The sequence below is a fragment of the Primulina tabacum genome, chromosome 7 (assembly GCF_025594145.1).
Source record: "Primulina tabacum isolate GXHZ01 chromosome 7, ASM2559414v2, whole genome shotgun sequence".
Classification (NCBI taxonomy): domain Eukaryota; kingdom Viridiplantae; phylum Streptophyta; class Magnoliopsida; order Lamiales; family Gesneriaceae; genus Primulina; species Primulina tabacum.
Window position 1 is genome coordinate 34156785 of NC_134556.1, and position 22282 is coordinate 34179066.

Sequence of the window (22282 nt, forward strand, 5' to 3'; positions counted from 1 at the left end):
TGGCCCCATATGATTGGATATGAGATTTGGGACTTGATGGCGCTTTGCCGACGCTATCATACGAGTATCCCATATTGGCCGGTGTGCCAGCTCGAGCATTGATTTGATAGCGATTCGATTGATTCTTACATGTGCTCAGTGGATGGGCATTTGACCCGATATCTCCACGACATACATGCATTGCATACCATATATCATTGCTTAGATATCTGTGGTATATATGATTGGTTGTTCCATACGGAGCTTTGCTCACCCCCAAGGGAGGGCTGTTGTTGTCTTTGTGTGTGGACAATGGCAGGTACTCCAGGATATCAGGAGACCGGAGAGGATACTTCTGGAGGGAGCCACAGCTTGGGCTGAGGTTTTATGTTTTGTCTTGTTCCCAGTATATATGTATATGTATCTATATACCGGGGCATGTCCCGAGAATGTGAGTTGTTTGTATATGATAGATTTTGATTTCGTGTGGGCATGTTTATGATGTGAGATTAAATACTATTTTTAGTATTCAAATAAAATGATTTGGGCTCATTGTAAAGAAAATTTAAACTCGTTTTCCGCTGTAATTAATTAACCCTAATCAGATTGCATTGTAATAACGATTAGGAGCTAAGGACCCCACACATAGTGGTATCAGAGCATAGCTGGGAATGCTCGATTGAGTTTTGTGTACACTTGAATAGGCACAAATGAATTGTGCGCTTGTGTTTGAATTATTTGTATTACTTGCTCCTACTTGATTTGATTTGAGTAAGTATCTGATGAGATTGATGATATGAGATGATGAGATTATGAAATTGATATGATATTGTGATATTCATCTTTTGATTTGTAGATGGATCACACAAATGAAACTGCGAGTAGCAGTACTGAGAGGATTGTTGGGAAATTTGAAGGATTGTCCATGGATGTAGTGATGGCTCGATTCCAGGATCTGAAACCACCGAGGTTCTTTGGCACTGAGAGTGCTGAAAGAGCTGAGGCCTGGCTAAAGGATATCGAGCACCTGTTTAATATTGTTGAGTATTCTAAGGCTCGGAGACTGAAACTTGCTTTGTATCAGCTGAAAGACCGAGCTAAATCTTGGTGGAAAGCCGCTGAGATTGGACTGAAGGAAGCCGGGATTGAAGTCACATGGGATGTCTTCAAGGCCCAATTTTTGGAGCAGTATTCTCCTCCATCTTATTATACTGCACAGGAGAATGAATTTAATAATCTGCAGCAGGGAACGATGTCTGTTACAGAGTATGCTTCGAAGTTTTCTACTTTACTGAAGTATGCACCTCACGTAGCTGGGAATGCGAGGGCAAAATATAACAGGTTTGTAAATGGTTTACATCCTGATTTGTATACATATGTTGTTTCTGGATTGCCTACCAGCTACGCAGAGGCAGTTGAACGAGCTAAGGCAGCCGAGGCTGGACTTAGGCGGGGAGGTCCACAGTATACTCCTCCACCACCGGTGTCAGCTCAGCAGCCTACTTTGCGACCGAGAGGTAAGAAGTTCAAGAAGACGGGTTCTGGTTCTTCGTCTTCTTCGAGCTCGAGTGGATCACAGAGAGGGAGTCCTGTGATTGCTCCCTATTGTAGCCATTGTGGAGGCAAACATACTATCGAGCAGTGTCGAGGTATGTTTGGTACTTGTTATCAGTGTGGACAGGAAGGCCATTTCTCTCGAGTATGTCCGAACAGGGGTACGACTTCTGCTCAACCCCAGCCAGGATTTAGAGGTGGCCCTGGTATGACGAGACCTACTGTTCCTGTTCCATCATTTCAGCAGTCGAGTGTCCCACGATATCGAGGACCGGGTGGTCAGAGTACCCAAGTTCCTCCTCAAGTGAGAGTGTATGCCATGACTGAGGATCAGGCGAGAGAAGCTCCTGGAGGCGTGATTGCAGGTATTTGCACGCTTTGCGATTATCCTGCACGTGTTTTATTTGATACAGGAGCATCTCATTCATTCATATCTCATGCATTTGTTGCATCTCACGATATTGAGTGTACCCCGTTGTATGACACTTTGTCGATAGCCACGCCAGCAGGGAAGATTATTTTGTCTGAAAAAGTTGTGCATAATTGTGTATTAATATATGAGGATAATGTGATGTTCTTGAATTTGATTGTCCTCTCAATGCACGACTTTGATTGTATTGTTGGCATGGATATCTTGATGACGAATCGAGCTACTGTTGATTGTTGTCATGGAGTGGTTCGATTTCGACCGATTGATGGACCCAAGTGGAATTTTTATGGCAAGGGTTCCCAAGCCAAAATTCCATTGGTATCTTCCTTGAAAATGTCCCGATTGTTGACTAGCGGAGATGAAGAATATCTTATCTACGCTATTGATATTTCGAAGAAGGAGTCTTCTTTATCTGAGATTCCTGTTGCGAAAGAATTCCCAGATGTATTTCCCGATGAGATTCCTGATTTTCCTCCTCATCGAGAAGTTGAGTTTAGTATTGATCTTGTGCCGGGGACTGCGCCTATTTCTAAAGCTCCTTATCGCATGGCATCATTGGAATTGAAAGAATTGAAAGAACAATTACATGATCTTCTCGATAAGGGATATATTCGACCGAGTGTATCACCTTGGGGAGCTCCAGTTTTATTTGTTCGAAAGAAAGATGGTACGATGCGAATGTGTATTGATTATAGGCAATTGAATCGGGCTACTGTGAAAAACAAGTACCCACTTCCTCGTATTGATGATTTGTTTGATCAGCTTCAAGGTACTTCTGTATACTCGAAGATTGATCTTCGTTCTGGGTATCATCAAGTACGAGTTCGAGACGAAGATGTGCCCAAAACTGCTTTTCGTACGAGGTATGGCCACTATGAATTTCTGGTTATGCCTTTTGGTCTTACGAATGCTCCTGCTATTTTTATGGACTTAATGAATCGTGTCTTCCGAGATTATCTGGACCGATTCGTTATTGTATTTATCGATGATATTCTTGTATATTCGAAATCGAAAAAGGAGCATGCTGAACATTTGAGACTGGTACTTCAAACTCTTCGTACTAGTCATTTATATGCCAAATTGTCCAAATGTGAATTTTGGATGGACAGGGTTGTATTTTTGGGCCACGTCATTTCAAGACATGGCATATCTGTTGATCCTGCTAAGGTCGAAGCTGTATTGAATTGGCCGAGACCTACGAATGTTCCTGAGATCCGTAGCTTCATGGGTTTGGCTGGATATTATCGTCGTTTTATTGAAGGATTTTCGAAAATAGCTAAACCTATTACTCAACTGACACAGAAGAATCAGCGATTCATTTGGTCAGATGAATGTGAAGCTAGTTTTCTTGAATTGAAGACGAGATTGACCACAGCACCTGTGCTTACTATTCCCTCAGGTACCGGAGGATTTGTGATATGTACAGATGCGTCTGGTAAAGGTTTGGGATGTGTTTTGATGCAACATGGAAAAGTGGTTGCTTATGCATCTCGTCAATTGAAATCTCATGAAACACGTTATCCTGTTCATGATCTCGAATTGGCCGCCATTGTGTTTGCTCTGAAAATTTGGCGTCATTATTTGTACGGAGAAAAGTTTGTTATATATTCGGACCATAAGAGTCTGATATATCTATTTTCTCAATCTGATTTGAATATGAGGCAACGCAGGTGGATGGATCTCTTGAAGGACTTTGATTGTGAGATTCAATATCACCCTGGATCGGTGAATGTTACTGCGGATGCCCTTAGTCGGAAAGTTTATGATTCTGTTTTAACTTCTGTTTGTGTCGCCAAGGTACATGAGGATATTTGTACTTCTGGCTGGACTTTTCACTCGAATTGGAATTTTGTTACTGTCTCAGCATTGCAAATTGAGCCGAATTTGATATCGAAGATACGAAAGGCCCAACGAAGCGATGCTCAGATCCAAAAGTCGAAAGAACTGGTATCGGCAGGACATCAATCTGGATTCCAGATTTCTTCTGATGGTTCTTTACGACTTAATGGTCGGCTGTTAGTTCCTGATGATTCTGATTTGAAATCTGCCCTTCTTCGTGAAGTACATTGTAGCAAATACAGTATTCACCCTGGAGGTCGGAAGATGTATTTGACATTGAGACCTCAATTCTGGTGGAAACGTATGAAGAAGGACATTGCTGAGTTTATTTCGAAATGTCTTGTCTGCCAGCAAGTAAAAGCCGAGAGAATGAAACCTGGAGGATTACTCCATAGTCTTGAAATCCCGAAATGGAATTGGGAACATATTGCTATGGATTTTGTGACTTATTTACCTCGTTCGCCCAAGGGCTGTGATGCTATTTGGGTGATTATTGATTGGCTTTCGAAATCTGCGCATTTTATTCCGTATGAACGGACTTATCCTTATAAGAGAATGGCCCGTTTATACATTGAGAATGTTGTGAGACTGCACGGTGTGCCAGTCTCGATTGTATCTGATCGTGATCCCAGATTTGCTTCTAAATTCTGGGGTAGTTTTCAGGAAGCGATGGGTACGCGTTTGGCTATGAGTACTGCTTATCATCCTCAAACTGATGGCCAGACCGAGCGTACGATTCAGACTCTAGAGGATATGTTGCGTGCGATTGTGATGGACTTCAGAATGGGATGGCAAGATGCCTTACCATTGGTCGAATTTTCTTATAATAATAGCTTTCAGACGAGTATCGGTATGGCACCGTTTGAAGCTCTATATGGGAGACGATGTAGATCACCATTATTCTGGGATGAGATTGGTGAGAGACAATTGACTGGACCTGAAATGATACAGGAAATGAACGATAAGGTTCAGTTGATTCGGCAGCGGATGAAAGCTGCTCAGGATCGTCAAACGAGTTATGCGAATAAACGAAGACGACCCTTGGAATTCCAGAAAGGTGACAGAGTATTTTTGAAAATATCTCCCTTTAGAGGCACTGTTCGATTTGGCATGCGAGGGAAATTATCTCCTCGTTATGTTGGTCCATACGAGATTCTGGATCGAGTTGGTGATCTTGCGTATTGATTGGCATTGCCACCAGCTCTATCTACTATTCATGATGTGTTTCATGTTTCTATGCTGAGGAAATATGAACCCGATCCATCACATGTACTTGCACCTGATGAGGTGGAACTTGATCCTTCTCTTTCCTATGTCGAACAACCTGTTCGTATTATGGATCGAAAGGAAAAGATATTGAGAAATAAATCGATTCCCCTAGTACGAGTGCAATGGACACGACATGGTGTTGAAGAGTCGACGTGGGAATTGGAGAGCAAAATGCGAGATTCATATCCGCATTTATTTGATGCTAATCCATCTGTTCCATTGTATTCGATGTATTCTGATCCTTTTACTGATTTTAGTTTTGATATGTACTATAACTGGTGACATATGTATGTTTGCCAATGTTATGTATATAGAGATGTTTGAAATTTCGAGGACGAAATCTTTTAAGATGGGGAGAAATGTAAGGACCGTGTATCGTATTATCGTAAATCCTATATGATTATCGATAATTCATGAATTTGATATGTGATTATACATTTGATGTATATTATGACAATGAAATTGAGAAATGAATATTGAATATGAATTGACGTTGTAAGAGCTCGAGTAGAGAGGCCGAACGCCAATATAGTACAAAAAATAAATATTTGTACAGAATGTGTGGCGCCCGGGCGGTAGAAAATGACCGCCCGAGCGCCAGGGTATGTTAAATGAGTATGCGGGCAGAACATGCCGCGCCCGAGCGGTAGTTTGTGACCGCCCGAGCGCGGTACAAGTGAAAGCCGGGGGCAGAATGTCTTGCGCTCGGGCGCGAGAATTCTACCGCCCGAGCGCGAGAGGGATGAGGATAAGAATGAGAATTTTGTTCTTTCTTTCTTCATTTCTTATACGATAACTTCGAGGGAATTCGAGAGATTTCGAAATTCTTTCTTCCAAATCGACTTTGAAACGCTGTCTAAACGCGAAACAAATTATATATTTGTAATCGTCGCGTCGAGAGCTTCTGACTGAGGTAAATTTCTTCTAGTTCCAGCAGCTCGAAATATCAAAGTGCTGGAATAGCATGTATTTGAAGTTGAATTTATGATATGTGATAGAATAATCGACAAGAAACTCATATTCGAAGTCGGAATTGAATTATGATATGAATTTGATTTGATATGAATTTTTGAAGTTTCAAATGATATTTGAAACTCATATCAATGATTTTGGAGTATGTTATTGATTGGAATGAGTATGTTATTGATGTAGATAAAGTGTAATATCAATATCTTCAGGCTACATCAACTGGAAACGAAGAATTGAGGTATGTTGCGACCGGGTAACATACGACATGTATCTGTATTATATGATATATGTCGGATTGATTTGATTGATTGGAATGAGATTATGTGTCTATATGCCTTATTTGTTGATTTATGTGGCATACATGACATTGAGATTGAGATATCGATGTATAAAATAAATGTTTTGTTAACACACATCATTTTATGCATACATCGATACATGACATGCACGTTGAGCTATGATCCTTGGATACCCTGATATGATTTGATTGGATTCCCGGGTTTGTGAACACAATCGCTATGCCGGTATTATATGACCCGTAAAGCATAGACAATTGTGGCCCCATATGATTGGATATGAGATTTGGGACTTGATGGCGCTTTGCCGACGCTATCATACGAGTATCCCATATTGGCCGGTGTGCCAGCTCGAGCATTGATTTGATAGCGATTCGATTGATTCTGACATGTGCTCAGTGGATGGGCATTTGACCCGATATCTCCACGACATACATGCATTGCATACCATATATCATTGCTTAGATATCTGTGGTATATATGATTGGTTGTTCCATACGGAGCTTTGCTCACCCCCAAGGGGGGGCTGTTGTTGTCTTTGTGTGTGGACAATGGCAGGTACTCCAGGATATCAGGAGACCGGAGAGGGTACTTCTGGAGGGAGCCACAGCTTGGGCTGAGGTTTTATGTTTTGTCTTGTTCCCAGTATATATGTATATGTATCTATATACCGGGGCATGTCCCGAGAATGTGAGTTGTTTGTATATGATAGATTTTGATTTCGTGTGGGCATGTTTATGACGTGAGATTAAATACTATTTTTAGTATTCAAATAAAATGATTTGGGCTCATTGTAAAGAAAATTTAAACTCGTTTTCCGCTGTAATTAATTAACCCTAATCAGATTGCATTGTAATAACTATTAGGAGCTAAGGGCCCCACATACGTGTTGACGTATGAGCATACGTTGTTATTATTTAGTATTGATGAATATTATTGTGTTGAACGATGGTAAATCATCGGAAATGAGTGATTTGATATTATATCTGTTGTTTATTATTGTTGATGGTGTTGGCTGTCGTTATCAGGAGACGTATCATTGTTATTGTTCGATCGACGATATTGTTGTCGTCGGAGTAGGGGTGCGACGTATCATTGATGTTGTTCGATCGACGATATTGCTGTCACCGGAGTAGAGATGCGACGTATCGTTGATGTTGTTGTTGTAGTAGTATGGTAGTGATGTTGATATTGTTGGTGGTTTAATTGTCCAGAAACAACAAATAGAGTATTTATGTTATTATTTCAGTTATATTTTATGTTGTTGTTAATATAATTGTTATGTATTACGATGATGACTGTTGTGTATGCTCAACATTCGGAGGCTATTTCCGTTGGACATGTTACATGACTATGTCGTGAGACATGAGAGAGGTGAATGACTAGATGTGTCTAGTCAAACAGTCATACAGTTGATAATGTATAGAGACAGTATAGCTCATTGTCATATTTGAGTTATATGTGTGTATTTATTATACTATTTCTGCTACACTGATGTTGATAGTGTGATGATTGAACTATTTTGTCGTATATGCATTATATTATTACGTCGCTGAAATGAAATATTTTTATGCATATGACGTCACATGTTGTATGATTATATGATGGGGTCTAGGGTGCCACAAAAATTATTCCATTGTATAAAAACAACAAAAAATAAAAAGAAAATACTCTCACTTCCCATAGTGGAACAAAATAAACCAATGGGATGAAGTAAACAAGGAAACACATCGCAAATTTGACAAGAAAAAGGGAGGCGGCGAGAGTCGAGAGAACCAGTGTTCGAAGAAGCCCAGTCTTCCTCTAGTGGACTCAAAGTCGAGAAAGATAAAGCTGAGAGTGATGGATTGTGTAAGGGAATGGCCAAGAGTCAAGGTCCAGCCGTGGAATGGGATGTTTGAAACCCTAGCCACCATAAAAATGATTGAAGAGTTCAGAAAATAGAAATTTGGGTTCAGGTAAAAACCCAAACCCGACATTTTGGAAAATTAACCAGGCCGATCGGGTCAATTCGGGTTCGGTACCCAAAACCAAATGCCCACCCCTATCAATCAGGCATGTTACCGGACCGGTTTCGAATAAGATTAAATCGGTTCTGGATTTTCGAGTATGAAACCAAACAAAACATGTATGATATCGGATTGAAAGTGTAACTCAATCCAAATCAAAATCAAATTAATCCGGATTGAAATCAAATTTGCCTTTTAAAAAACAATCAGTTGGATTGTGACAAAATTTAACTCACTCGTTTAGGTGGTAGGACGATCCTAGTAAAATCTTTGTATCATTTAGTAGGTTGAGGTGGGTCAGGCCGCAATCCGTCTCAACCCCATTAGTAGACATGGTGGATGTCTACCGGAAGAGATGTGGCACCTCGAAGTTCCAAACAGAACAAGAGCTTTCATATGGTTTGTGAAACATGACAAGATAATATGTAATTAAGAGCGAGTTTGCGGGGACTTCTCGACTAATGAAGATTGCTTTTGTTGCGTGGATACTGAAAAAAATAATCTTTTTAAAAATAATGGTTGATCGGAGTTATATAACAAAATATCACGTTTATATTCGGGATAGACTCGATCTATTTGATCAACAAAAGTAGCCATCAATTAAATTAATATGAAAATCTAAGATGTTCATTTATTAAATTTATGACCAACATTTATTGGGATGGTTGTAATGGTTTATTGCGAAACATTAGGTCAAATGACCATAATGATTTTTGAGTCAATTTATGATGATATTTTTTAAAAAAAAAAAAAATAATCAGAAATGTATCTAATTACAATCATTTGACATTGTTATCTAACTAATTAGCATAATTTACTTCTGAATTTGCAATCAATCGTGATGACTTTGCATTACTATTTTGACCGAATTGAAAGTGAAATAATATCCATATGTTTGAAACACTATATTAAATTATGAGTAGGTCTTTCGTGAGACGGTCTCACTAATTTTTATATGTGATAACGGTCAATCCTACCGATATTCACAATAAAAAATAATATTCTTAGCATAAAAAATAATATTTTTTCATGGATGACCTAAATAAGATATATGTATCACAAAATACGATCCGTGAAACCGTCTCACACAAGTTATTGACTTAAGTTATAGATTATATGAAATGTTTCCAAATCAGTGTGATGTTTTAGAGAAGGAAAATTTTGTGTTAATCTTACAATTTTCATGATAAATTACAAAATTATTATTAAATTTAATGAGATTTCTTTTATTTTATTTCATTTCTCTATTTTTTTTAAAAAAAGAAATGTCATATTGTGTCAATTTAAATGTGCATCTATGAAGTCTTGTAACAAAAAACGATAACCTTTGGAAAAATTTTATTATTATTATTATTTTTTTTAGAATAAACATGATATAATTTATTTATTATATGTAAACGGATTCGAAGGAGTTCGATGCTTTTGCGAGAAAGAGAATGGTAGGTCAAACAATAGAATGTAAATAAGAAAACAAAAAATCGGAATTTCGAAATTAATTTTTCAAAAATTTATATTTAATTTAAATTATTAAAGTGGAGAATACAACTATATATATTTTACTTTGGGAAAAAAAATTCTACATGAATAACTAATGATAAAAACTTGTGTGAGACGGTTTCACTGGTCGTATTTTGTGAGACGGATCTCTTATTTGGGTCATCCATAAAAAAATATTACTTTTTATGCTAAGAGTGTTACTTTTTATTGTGAATATCGATAGAATTGACCCGTTTCACAGATAAAAATTAATGAAACCATATAACAAGAGGGCGGTTCATATATAATTGTGCCAATATCATCGTAAATATTTCAAAATTTGAAATGACAATGCACTGATTTTCGTGAAAATAATATGTAAGCATGGAGTAATATAATAATAATATAATAATAATTCTAAAAGGCCAAAAGTTAAATTTAAAAAAATCGGTACATTAACAAAATTTCCTAATATTTTTATTATTTTAATATGAATTAATTAAATAATTGATAATGATTATATTTATAAATTATTAATTAAACAATAAATGCAGGAGCACTCAAAGGCTACGGATTCACTAAGTCAGCAGCTTCACTGTAACCCTGAAAACAAGTTCCGTCTACTCTTTTCTTCTTCTTCAACTCAGCTCGTTTTGATCGGCAAATCGAAATGTAGGAACCCTAAAACCAAGAACATTTGTTGGGTCTTCACAGATTTGGTTCTTAGCGTCTGGGTCAGCGTTGGATTCTCTAGAACTACTCCATTATCCTTTGTAGGTTCGGTAGTCGTGCGTATGATGGAGACAAAAATCGAGAACTCTGTTATTTTTACGTGAATAGTTCCCCGCTTGTTCATTTTGAAGACATTTTCATGTTTTTCTGCTGGAGATTGGCCAGATTTTGTGTTTTGAAGTGTGAATGGTGTTGACTTGTTCTGGGTTTTACATTAATCGATGGCTAGGCGACATGGATGGCAGCTGCCTGCTCACTCGTTTCAGGTTTGAATTATTTCATCATGTTTTCTGCTGTGATATGTTAAATTTCTTACAATGTATGCATCTTGATTGTTGTTTGGCTCATGAAATTTGGTTTCTTCTCATGGACGACCCGGGTGTCACCGGAGGTCAGAGACATTTGATTATTTATTAGCAAAACTTACGTAAAATTTGGATTTTAAAGGCGAAACTTACATAGAACTTGAATTTTTTAGGACAGGTGAGGGCCGATGCTCGCTCAATGGGTCGCCCTTGTCTTGTGGACTTTTATTCTGATAGCCAGTGATAGACGCTCCGTCGTTTGTTTGTCCCTAATCTTTAATGTCTGTCTTTTGCGACAGCGATCGTTTAATAATAGATTTTCGTGAATACAACGAACAAATAAAAGAATCCTGCGAAGATAGATACCTTCTTTTTGAATTTATTATATCTTCATATGGAATGTACATATTTATTAATTATTTTTAATTTGAGCTGGGGCTGGGGTTTTATATGGACATGTTTTCGGATTGTGTGATAAGTACAAGAAAAGCTGCATCACTTTCGTCTTCGATATTTTTGCTTTACAGTCTCCTTAAGTCAATACATAGGCACATATAGACTTAGATTGGATTTTTCCCATTGGTTATATTTCTCAATAAGTAATAATTTGTTGCTTTCGTATCTGGATTCTAGAGCACAGTTTCTTCGGTTTGTAAAACTTTATAACATTTTACTATTTACTTTTTATTGACATTGTGAGACTGTTCAGTATAAAGATAATATATCATTTTTTATTTAAAATTTTCACCCATTTCTTCACGATTTTCCTTTTCAATTCAGGTTGTGGCTATAACAGTATTTTTCCTGTTATCTGTTGCATTCTTTGCATTCTTTGCTCCTTTTTTAGGAAAGGACATCTACGAGTACTTAGCCGCAGGAATTTATTCCTTCCTGGTAAGTGTATTGGAGCTCTTATGTTGTTCGTTGATTAAAATCTGACACTAAATGCTTCTTATCATGCTTAATTGTTATTCGTAGGCACTTTGTGTATTTACACTTTATGCAAGGTGCACGGCTATTGATCCTGCTGATCCTGGAATTCTTATCGATGGCGACGATACATCAGCTTATGGATCACATAATGGAACAGAGTTGACTGGTAAGTGATTACTGCTGAAGTCATCTTAGTGGAACTTATCCTGAGACGTGTCAAAACCCACCATCAAAACATGTGATCAAAGTCCGATGAATGCACCATCCATTGGCTCATTTGATCTTATTTAATTAGTCTATGGCCCTTGAAGGATGACTTATTTACGACACACTTTTTCTTGACAAAGTAATTTTGGGTCTACCTCATTTCTCAACATTTGCTCTCTTCTCAACCACCAGGTTGTTATTATGTGTGTATGTCCTGCTACAAGATCAACAATTCCATAAGCTTGGGCTTCTGTTTGGTGATGGTTTTATATTGATTAGGTAATTTTTCTACGACTGAGGATCTGGGTAAAGTAGGACATAAGAATGAAGGAAAATCTTACACAAAAGATAAAGGTTGCTGTTCAATACTTGGAGGTTGCCTCTGTGGTTGTCTTGTGAAGGAGGACTGTCGCAAGGATGAAGGTTATCTACAGGAAGAAAACGATGACGAGGATGCTTTGTTCTGCACGTTGTGCAATGCTGAGGTCTCTATACATTTTAAAAAAAGATTACCTGTATGCAGAAGTTCATTCTGGAGCCCAATGTAGAAATCAATTTCCGACCTGTGTTAAGATTTTGCAATACAATTGGATAGTGTGACCCCTGTGCATGCCCATGGAGGAAACCAATCACCCCCTGTTTAACACTTAAGGACAACATGAAATTGTCAGTTACTCCCCAGTTCCCCCTAATACCTGAACCCTCACTCCACAATCTTTTCTTTGGCTTTACAAGTAACACTAAAATAATCCATTGCATTAAAATATTTGCTTCAATTTCTTTGATAGATTTTAGTAGATAGCTGCTGCACACACGAAATGGTGCAACACTTAACATCCATTTAAAATATCATTTAGTTTGGGTTAGATTATCAATGTTATATTTAACCAACCTGTAATAAACGTTTAATCTGTTTCAATGTTACTCCATCTGAATTCACCTTTGCTTTTGCATTTATGCTCAGATAGCCTGGCTGTATGCTCAAAATTTTCAACACTGGTATCCACAAAGTGAACACACAAAAATAAAAATAAAATCAGAGGAAGGGAACTTGTTTGTTTTACATGAATATGTTATGTGATAAAAGCTTACTATCCAAAGTATGAAGTTTTAAGAGTAAGGAATCCTCAGCTTTTATAATGATATCTTTATAGATTAAAAGATGGACGGCCAGATTATCGAGTTGCATGTTTTTATGTCCTACTATAATCCTCAACAAGATGGTTCATATTACTTAACTGTAACTAGTGGAGTTCTGGAGATTTTAATGTACAATTTCGAATATTTTTGAACATATTCTGAGTTGTAGTAGTCACCGTTGTCTATCTTCCGCTCTTAAAAAAATAATTGTGTATTCCGAGCAATATTATGTGTGGCAATAATACCTTCTGGGTGAAACTAAATTGAACTCAAACTCTCAGTGACTCAGGACACCCACTAGACCTTCACTTTGACCTCCAATCTTTCCATTTTCCTTAAAGATGTTCTGAAGCAGTTAAAAAATTTTAGTGGACAATTTTTCCAATCCTGTTATCACCGTTTATCTAGTTGTTCTTTGTTTGCCATTTCCCTCCATGTATGTTGTTTTTATCTGTAGTTTGAATGAAATAATGAAATGCTTAACTAGTTGACGGATCTGATAGCTTTCGGTTTCTTTTCATTCCTAGGTGCGCAAGTTCAGCAAACACTGCAGAAGCTGTGACAAATGTGTTGATGGATTTGATCATCATTGCCGTGTAAGTCTGAACTTCAATCGAAAATTAGACATTAATGAACACAGATACATGTGCAGTTGTGCACCAGGTAAATTCGGACATCAGAGAAATCTTCCTATCATGGAAGATTTTTTGCTTGAATGGGCATTATTTTCTTGCGCCAATTTATAGTAACTGTCACCTTGGCATTTGGCATGGTTGATTGATTTTAGGATATTCTTTTTCTTGCAGTGGATGAATAATTGCGTGGGTAGAAAGAACTATTTCACATTTGTATGTCTGATGGCTGCAAGCCTTGTCTGGGTAAGCTTTTTACTGGATTCTAGTTGGTTGACTTGCTTAGGCATCAGTGTGCTGACTGACCCTTCTCTATGTCTTGTCTGATGGTCGCGTACTTTTGGTCCAGCTTGTGTTTGAATGTGCTGTGGGCGTCACTGTCCTTGTCCGCTGTTTTGTTAATCAGAAAGCTACTGAAAATCAAATTATCAACAGGCTTGGGGATGGATTTTCTCGCCCACCATTTGCTACTGTAGTGGTATACCATTTTACTTTTGTGGCCTCTGTAGGTAGAATGTTTACCTAGAATGGTTGTAACATGATCTTGAAGATAGAAATTCATGTTTGAAAATTAATAATAATTGGATTTATGTATTGAATTAAATTAGGAAATATGTTAATCTTAGAATTTTATAAAAGTGTCGGTTGTCTAGGAATATGTATCTAATGCGCTTCCTAGACTCACTGTTTCTCATATTTTTGCTTTCAGGAGAAGGCTCATTGTGTGGTTTCAAAATTATGACATCTCTTCTTCAAAACCAAAAAAAAATCACGATATCGCTAGTTTACGGTGTTTTTATTTTCTGTGCCCGATAAAATGCATTTCATTCCAACTGGATTTTGTTTGACATTTAACTAATAGATTTATATTTTTCTGCTTCAGGCTATATGTACAACTCTTTCTTTTCTTGCCACTGTGCCTTTGGGAGAATTATTTTTTTTCCACGTCATTCTTATTCGAAAGGTGTGCTTTTAAGTTTACTCGCTTTTTTTCTCCTTTTGTTTTCCCATGATTGTCTTCTTCTATGAGTGTGTTTACGTATAGATACAATCATTTGTGAAACCAAAACAGAAATTTCTAGAGCTATAACCATATTTGTGCTTCAGGGCCTCACGACATATGAGTATGTCGTTGCTATGAGGACGCAAAGTGAACCTCCTGAACCTTCCCAAGATGGAGGAGATCAACAAAGTCTTCCTTCTTCACCAACTAGTTCTGCCGTGACTGCTATTAGTGGAAGAAGCTCGGTTGGAAAGGGCTTGCAGTATAGAGGTGCTTGGTGTACACCACCTAGAATATTTATGGATCATCAGGTATTGATGGCTATTCCTTCCTTTTAACTGCATGCTTATTATGTCTTGTCTATAAAGAAGTTTAATTTGAAATTTACGGTGTATTCATATGGTATTTTAATCGAAGGCATTCGGTCCAGGTCATGTTCAGTAAGCATGAAATTCAACCATTGCCGACTGAAAAATATTTATTTTGTACCATTGGTTGCCATAGTTTCAGCTTTTTGAATCGAACTGTTTGTTCAAGCTCGGTAAGTGTGTATTTGAACATTAATGTCTCAAAAACCTATGCATGGATTGATAAAATACACTTCTCCATTTGCATCAATATTAAAACACTCGCTGAGATATTGTACTTTTTATCTTGTACTTTAGAATACTTGTTTTCTGACAAATTGTTTAACAATTTAAAAGCATGTTAGTCCTGATAAAAAAAGGTGGTTGTCGAAATGATCTGTATTTTAAACTCACAAGTTAATTGGGTAATGCTAATGATAGGAATTGGTAATGAGGAATCTGGCATTGATGCGTCTTATATTAAATTTCTTGCCTCTAGTTCTTGTTCTCCACTCGATGTTACGCCTGAGATTTCTGTTAGCTCGTTGCCTTCGAAATTTCAACATCATATTTCTTGGATTCTACTTTCCAGGATGAAATTATTCATCATCTTGAGCCTGGACGGTTACCTTCCACAGTTGATCCTGATGCTCCACTGTCAGACAGGGGTAAAAGAAGTTTGCATCGTCCCATCAGAATCAGTGCATGGAAACTAGCAAAACTGGACTCGAACGAGGCGCTTAAAGCCGGTGCTAAGGCCAGAGCTTCATCATCTATTTTACGCCCAGTAAACTCAAAACATCATCGGTATGATGCTGATCATTTATCTAGTGCCACGGTGAGTGGTAAAAGCAGCCCAACTAGCACAAGGCAAGGATATTACGAGGCAAGTAGTAAAGCCGGGATGTCTAGGTTATCATCATCCAAGGGCTCTTATCCCCCAAGTCGAGCCAGCAGGGATGATATGGATACATATGGTCCTAGTGTCAGTAACTTGAGCAGCCCCCTTGCCTCGAATCTTACTCCATCTCCACTGGTCGAGCGTGCTTCAAACCTAGACCGTTTTAACCCGATCTATCAATCTTCCACTGCTCAGTCCCCTCTGTCAGCTACAACTATTCAAGAAAACGTACCACGAGCTCCTCTGAGGAAAAGCAACACAAATCTTGCGGAAAACTCGAAATCCTCAGTATACTGGGATCCAGAAGTGGGGCGTTTCGTCTCTGCTGCAACACGTAATGTTGGTTCTTCCTCCCAAGGTCCCACGACAGAGCTTACATACACAGGTCAGTCTATATTCTTTGGTGGTCCGCTGGTGAATGAAGCATTGAATCGAGGGACGAGGACAGAAAATTCAGCTTCGACTTCTGCCCCACAAAGAGGTACTATGTCGAGTTACTATCAGCAGGGTAGATCTCAGCGGGGAGGCCAGCTTCCTGTATTTGTCCCGAGTGATTCTCAGCAAAACAAATTTTCTTCTTGATTTGGTTTCCATGAGTTTTTTGAGATAGATTTTCAATAACAATCTCTCTTTTTTTTTTTTTTGACCTTTACTTTTCTTTGTGTTAAATTGCTTCACCTTGTGCTGTCTGAATATTTCACTCTTTAAAAAATAAAAATTAACCAACATTTAACGTCATGGGACCTAGTCGAATTTGTTGCTTTCCAAAAAATCCGAACATTATTCATAATATCTATAATACTAGGCAAGATCACCTCAATTCTTGAGGTGTTTACCCGGTTTGTGGTTCAACTTATGATTGTTTCTATTTTTTTTAAAGAAATTAAACATGTGTTTATATTTGCATGTCTTATTTTATACTTTAATTTATTACCGTATAAAAAATATTTAAATCTAAACTAAAATAAAACAATATTGAGTCCTACCTAATTAATTGGTATGGTTAACAATACATACTTCGAGTTTTTAAGATATTAATAAAAAATAATTTGTTCGAGTTCAAATGTTAAGAAAATGAAAAATATGAAATAACTTTTGTCAATGTTAAATATGGGGGAAATAGAAGAAGTTAGTATTGTAATCTATAAAAAAATGGAGTAAATGAGTTTGCACGTGTTAACATGATTGGGTGTAAGATGATATGTTGTTAAATATAGAAATTTATAAATTTAAGAATTCCTAAGCTTTCGAAGTTTAATCTTGTTAGAGTAGTATATTATAATTTGCAAAAAGCTTATTGATCATCTTATTTAAAAACTTATTTAGCTAACCAGATTGAATGATTTGAATCCTTATCTTTTGGTTGAAGCCATATGTGTTTTGATTACATTGGTTTTTATTTTCTTTTATATTTGTAGTTACATAATTATTATTTCATGTTAGAATTGTGCTTAAAAAATTAAGAATTGTGAAAGTGGAAGAAGCGTATAGAATCGGAAATAACAAGGAAAAAGTTGAGTAGGGGTTAAAGTAGAAGAAGTTCAACTAGTTAATTTTAAAACCTAAGTAGAAGACAACTCTATAAACAAGTTATTAGACATTTGAAAATAGAGTACCCATATTGAATGCATGGCAACGACTCTAAGGTCTTTATGCTTAATAACATTACTGATGTTGATTGATTTATGAACTTGGTAACATCAATTTATATATTAACTGTAATTTGATCCGTTAAACAATCACTAAGAACACCAAAGCTCGAGATTAATAAAATAAATTTGAAAACCTATTAATATGGAAATGATAGCAACGGCTATAATGTTATTAGATTTAAGAATCAAATTGATAGATTTATGAAATTGGAAACTTTATTTTTTTAAGAGATGAAAAAATTAACTTTAATTTAATTCGTAAATGAGGGACTAATAAAAGAAATTAAAGTATATGAAGAGAGTTTATTCGAACTTCGTGATGAGAAGAAAGTAAAGTCCAATATAATATAAGTAGAAAAAACTTACAGAAAAATGGTTGATGTACCAGAAGAAAAAAGAAGCAAATACATAGAATTAAATGAAAAGCAATTTTCATATACGTAGGTTTGATATAGTACAATCTAAAGCTCTTAATAGATTTATATATATGTTTTACAACTAAGCATGTTCTATACTACAAGATAACTGGTTGTTTATTATTCATTTAAGGTATATATTGGTTTTAATGAATATCAATTATATCTAATTCTGTTTCAATAACAGTTGCACGGTCTAGTAGGAGAGAAAGCTTGGATTCCATCTTAAATATTTTTAGTAAGATGACGGCTCATACTAGATTAGAGCAAAATCTTCTTATTATGTGTTCGACCTCTTTCTGAAATAGACAGGTGTAGCGACATTGCCCGCAGTCGATACAAGTACAATAAAGATTGTTCTCCATTGGATTTGATTTACAAACTGAACTTGTAGTTAGCAAAGGAAAATTAGTAAGTTGTTTGCAAATTCAGAAAAATTAGTTCAGTTCAGATTAGCCTACTAAAAAATTACTGAAGCTGTGGCTTACTCTAGTGCAAAGGTCCTTGCACTCATAAAGAATGTTTGCTTCACTAAAGTAGCTCTTGTTTGTTGTCGCCGGGGATAAAAGAATGTAAACACGCCGAAACACCGACCTCAAAAAATTAGATCCACCTCATGTACTGATTTGTGCACTGAATGAAATTTATTGTGAACAAGACACACTAAAGAAAAAACAGTTCTTATGATGATTATTTTTAGTGAACTGTATGTTTCTTTCATTTGGCCATGTTTAAATTCCTATTTTCTTGTATAATTCAATCGCAAAGTACCTTCGCAATCATATTGGTATCCTGATAACAAATTGTCATATTCTGTTTCATCATTATTGCTTAAAAGTAAATTAAAAAACATTTTTGGAAAAACCAAGATAGATCATATTTTACAAGGAAAAATCCATGTAAGCTAGGGGTATAAGGTAATTAGACAACAAGAAGTACCAGGAAATGCTGACCCATTAGCTTACACAACTGCTCAGAAGCCTAGAAACACAAATAATCATAAATCAAAATATGGCAGAAAATTAATATTTGGGAAAAAATACCATCATGACTGGTTTCAGTTATCAGGGTCAAGATTATTTGGTTGGAATTGCCTTGAAGTATATAAATGAAAACCTAACAAATAAAGGAAAATGTGAATCACTATTTTTATCTATTTCAGTAAGGCCCGAGAAACATAGAAAGTTACTGTAATTCTTACCGCTCTGCTTTCGTTGCCAACAGCTAAGGTCAAGGTGATAGAAGAAAAGACCAATGATGATACTGCTGAACTTGCACCAGAAACTTGAATTCCTTCTAGCTGCTAGTAAATGGTGTGGTTGTTGTTAACAAGTATAATACTGTAAACTCGATCAATGAATTTTCTATCAATATATAATGATGATAGATGCTGAGCCAATACCATTTAGAAAGCATTGCGCTAACCTTCAATCGTAAAACATAAACAAGTGAAAGAACTGGAGAAGTGGCATCCCATGTTCGAACATATCCATCTTGATATCCTCCTATATACATCCTCTGAAGCTTATTTGCAGCAGTAGACAGATGACAAGGAAACGCCACCAGTAAGAGGCCACCGCGAATCCCTCCCGGTCAACATGTCACCCTCTTGTAGCATGGCAGGGGGAAACTGTCTAATGGAACAATAAATGGTCATTTAAACGAAATGAATAAATAAATCGAATGTACAACATAAGATGGATTTCAGTACCTCTGAAAGTTCACAGAAGAAACTCCTATCTCTACCCATCAAATAAAGCTTTCCCACAGTCATATGGTTCCAAAGTGGGCATTGCTGAATGATACTGAGATGCATGGACTGAATGATTATGTCCTGTCCCAGGCTTGAAGATAGACAAAGAAGCAAAATCGTACAAATGCAGTTGTCCTAGATTGGTCAATATAAATAATGAAGTTGAGCTATAGTTGTCAGGTTCATGGGCCTTTGGTGTTATAATTACATCAGCAAATGATCCATGGGGAGTAAAGTCAGCACGTTCCACACACTTCAGTTGTGCTAACCCAGCAGACCATTCAATATTGAGGATCTGCATAACGAGAAAGTTTCATAAAAAAGACATTATGTGACTACGAAGCTTCGACACTCAACGAGAAAGCACCAAGATATTAATAATAAATTTAACCCATATAAAAATAAGTTTCTGGCTTTAAGTTGAAGTCAAAACCAGTGTGAAATTATTTTTCAGAAACACTGGCAAACATCTCTATTAGAACCAGTATGAGTTGTGCCGTTTCTTGAACCTCTTCAATTATGTGAGATATTTCATAATCTTAAAACAGAGCATCGAATCCAAATTAAGTATAAATGTACTTATTATTGATATATACTAAAATCAGGATTATTATTGATATACAATCTCACACGGTCATCAAATGAATCCAAATTAAGTATAAATGTACAACACCCCTATTGCATTGATATGTGTAACAGATGCGAGTGAAAAAAAAAAGGTCAAACTGTGCAACTCATGACTCATTCTAGTGACAACCCCTCCTAACTTGAAGAAGGAAACAAGATGCAGCTATAGTATTGCAAACATAGATTAGCTGGTCGATACCAAGTACCCTTTTCCTTCGTATAAAAAGAATAAGCAATTACGCTCGCAAAAGAAGCCAAATATCGGTACAAATGAACAACATACAGTCAAGGATTCTTCAGATCCTATGTCTTCACCACCATATGCAAAAGGTAGGCCGATCAAACTGAAGATAAAACACCGAGAATGTAACAAAGTAAATAAAAAAACGAAACAAAAGCAAGAGAAGAAAAATAACCAGACGAAGCTTTCCAATCCCAAGAAGAGGGAACACCGCGAAGAAGGATCGAAGCCAAAGAAATCACAAACAGGTGGAAAAGGTGCAAGGAATGAGAAGAAAAAAGTAGACCGATCAAACTGAAGAGAAAACACCGAGAATGTAACAAAGTAAATAAAAAAACGAAACAAAAACAAGAGAAGAAAAATAACCAGTCGAAGCTTTCCAATCCCAAGAAGAGGGGACCACCGCGAAGAAGGATCGAAGCCGAAGAAATTGCAAGCAGGCGGAAAAGGTGCGAGGAACGAGAAGAAAAGAAGAACGGAAGAGAAGGTAATGCTACATCAGTCCCGTTTTGATGTCCTTACTGTTGTAGCGGTGGAGAGAAAAGCTTACTACACGTGTGATGTTGTTTACCGGCAACCGCACAAAAACAGGCCCTTCTAAACTTTTTCATATACGTAGATTTATATTATATTATAAAGTTTGAGATATTAAAATAATTAATTTTTGATGTCATGGTTTATTTTATTGTATACGGAGCCTCCGGTGTATAGTAAGTTACAAGTTCAAATGCTTGAGTCTTTAATTTCTTTCCTTTTTTCTATTTATTTTTTAAATTTATATATCAAAATTAGAGTGCTGTCTGTCACTATTTTTTTTAATTACATTTGATTTTCTTTTAAATATAAATCAAATGAATTATAAAAAATATTGTACAAACACGTAATGTATGTGTTGGTGTAATAGTATTTATTAAATGTATGCGGTAAGACAGTTATAAATGTCATTTTTTTCATTATTCTTGTAAAATTATATATATTAATGTATACTATTTAAAAATGATATAATATTGCATCGGATGAAAGGATTTTATTTTAAGAAACTTGAACGAGTGAATTTAAAATAATATAATCATATATGTAAAAATTATCACAATTATTATCACATCTATATAATAAACAGAATGGTGGATTTGAAATTAAGTCGATATATATTCATTTATTACTAATGTACAAATAAGTAATGTGCGAATTTAAAATTTGATATATTGTATCATTATAAACATTAAAACTATAATCGAAATACATGGATTTCGATTCATCTCCCCGAGTATAACCTTATATAATCAATCTGATTTATCTCGATCGAAAGGTACTTTGAGATTATATTTGGATCCGAGAATTTGGATTTGAATTAAGAATTTGAAAAAATGGATTTAAATTCAACTGCAATGACTCAAAATGTCTTAAATTAATAAAGGATTTCAAATTCAAGGTAAAATGAGTTTGTCCAAATAAATAAGTGGTTTCAAATTCTTAACTTTAGGGGTCTATTTGAAGTGAGAGATAAGTTAACAACACGGTAATGAATAATTTATTTAATAAAAAATAAACAAATAGTGTTAGTTGATTTAA

The 22282-nt window shown here is 36.2% G+C and overlaps 2 protein-coding genes across 3 annotated transcripts; one reads left to right on the forward strand and one right to left on the reverse strand.

The window, feature by feature from the left end:
- Positions 1-10387: 10387 nt before the first annotated feature.
- On the forward strand, positions 10388-16763 carry LOC142551387 (protein S-acyltransferase 21-like). Of its 2 annotated transcripts, none has more exons than XM_075660600.1 (10): positions 10388-10819; positions 11639-11752; positions 11837-11957; positions 12278-12483; positions 13666-13734; positions 13945-14016; positions 14120-14248; positions 14654-14734; positions 14878-15084; positions 15713-16763. In XM_075660600.1, exons 1-10 carry the CDS (start codon positions 10775-10777, stop codon positions 16601-16603), a joined length of 1935 nt encoding a protein of 644 aa, XP_075516715.1. In that variant the 5' UTR covers positions 10388-10774; the 3' UTR covers positions 16604-16763. The 2 variants fall into 2 exon arrangements, with proteins under 2 accessions (XP_075516715.1, XP_075516716.1); XM_075660601.1 differs by having other exon boundaries at positions 11706-11752.
- Positions 16764-18817: 2054 nt separating this feature from the next.
- On the reverse strand, positions 18818-21321 carry LOC142550704 (uncharacterized). The gene is made up of 9 exons (XM_075659782.1): positions 21314-21321; positions 21077-21203; positions 20886-21004; positions 20753-20813; positions 19965-20137; positions 19801-19894; positions 19515-19719; positions 19291-19389; positions 18818-19205 (listed from the first exon to the last, which is right to left on the reverse strand). The coding sequence occupies exons 1-7, from the start codon at positions 21319-21321 to the stop codon at positions 19615-19617; spliced, it is 687 nt and encodes a 228-aa protein (XP_075515897.1). The 3' UTR covers positions 18818-19205; positions 19291-19389; positions 19515-19614.
- Positions 21322-22282: the final 961 nt, after the last annotated feature.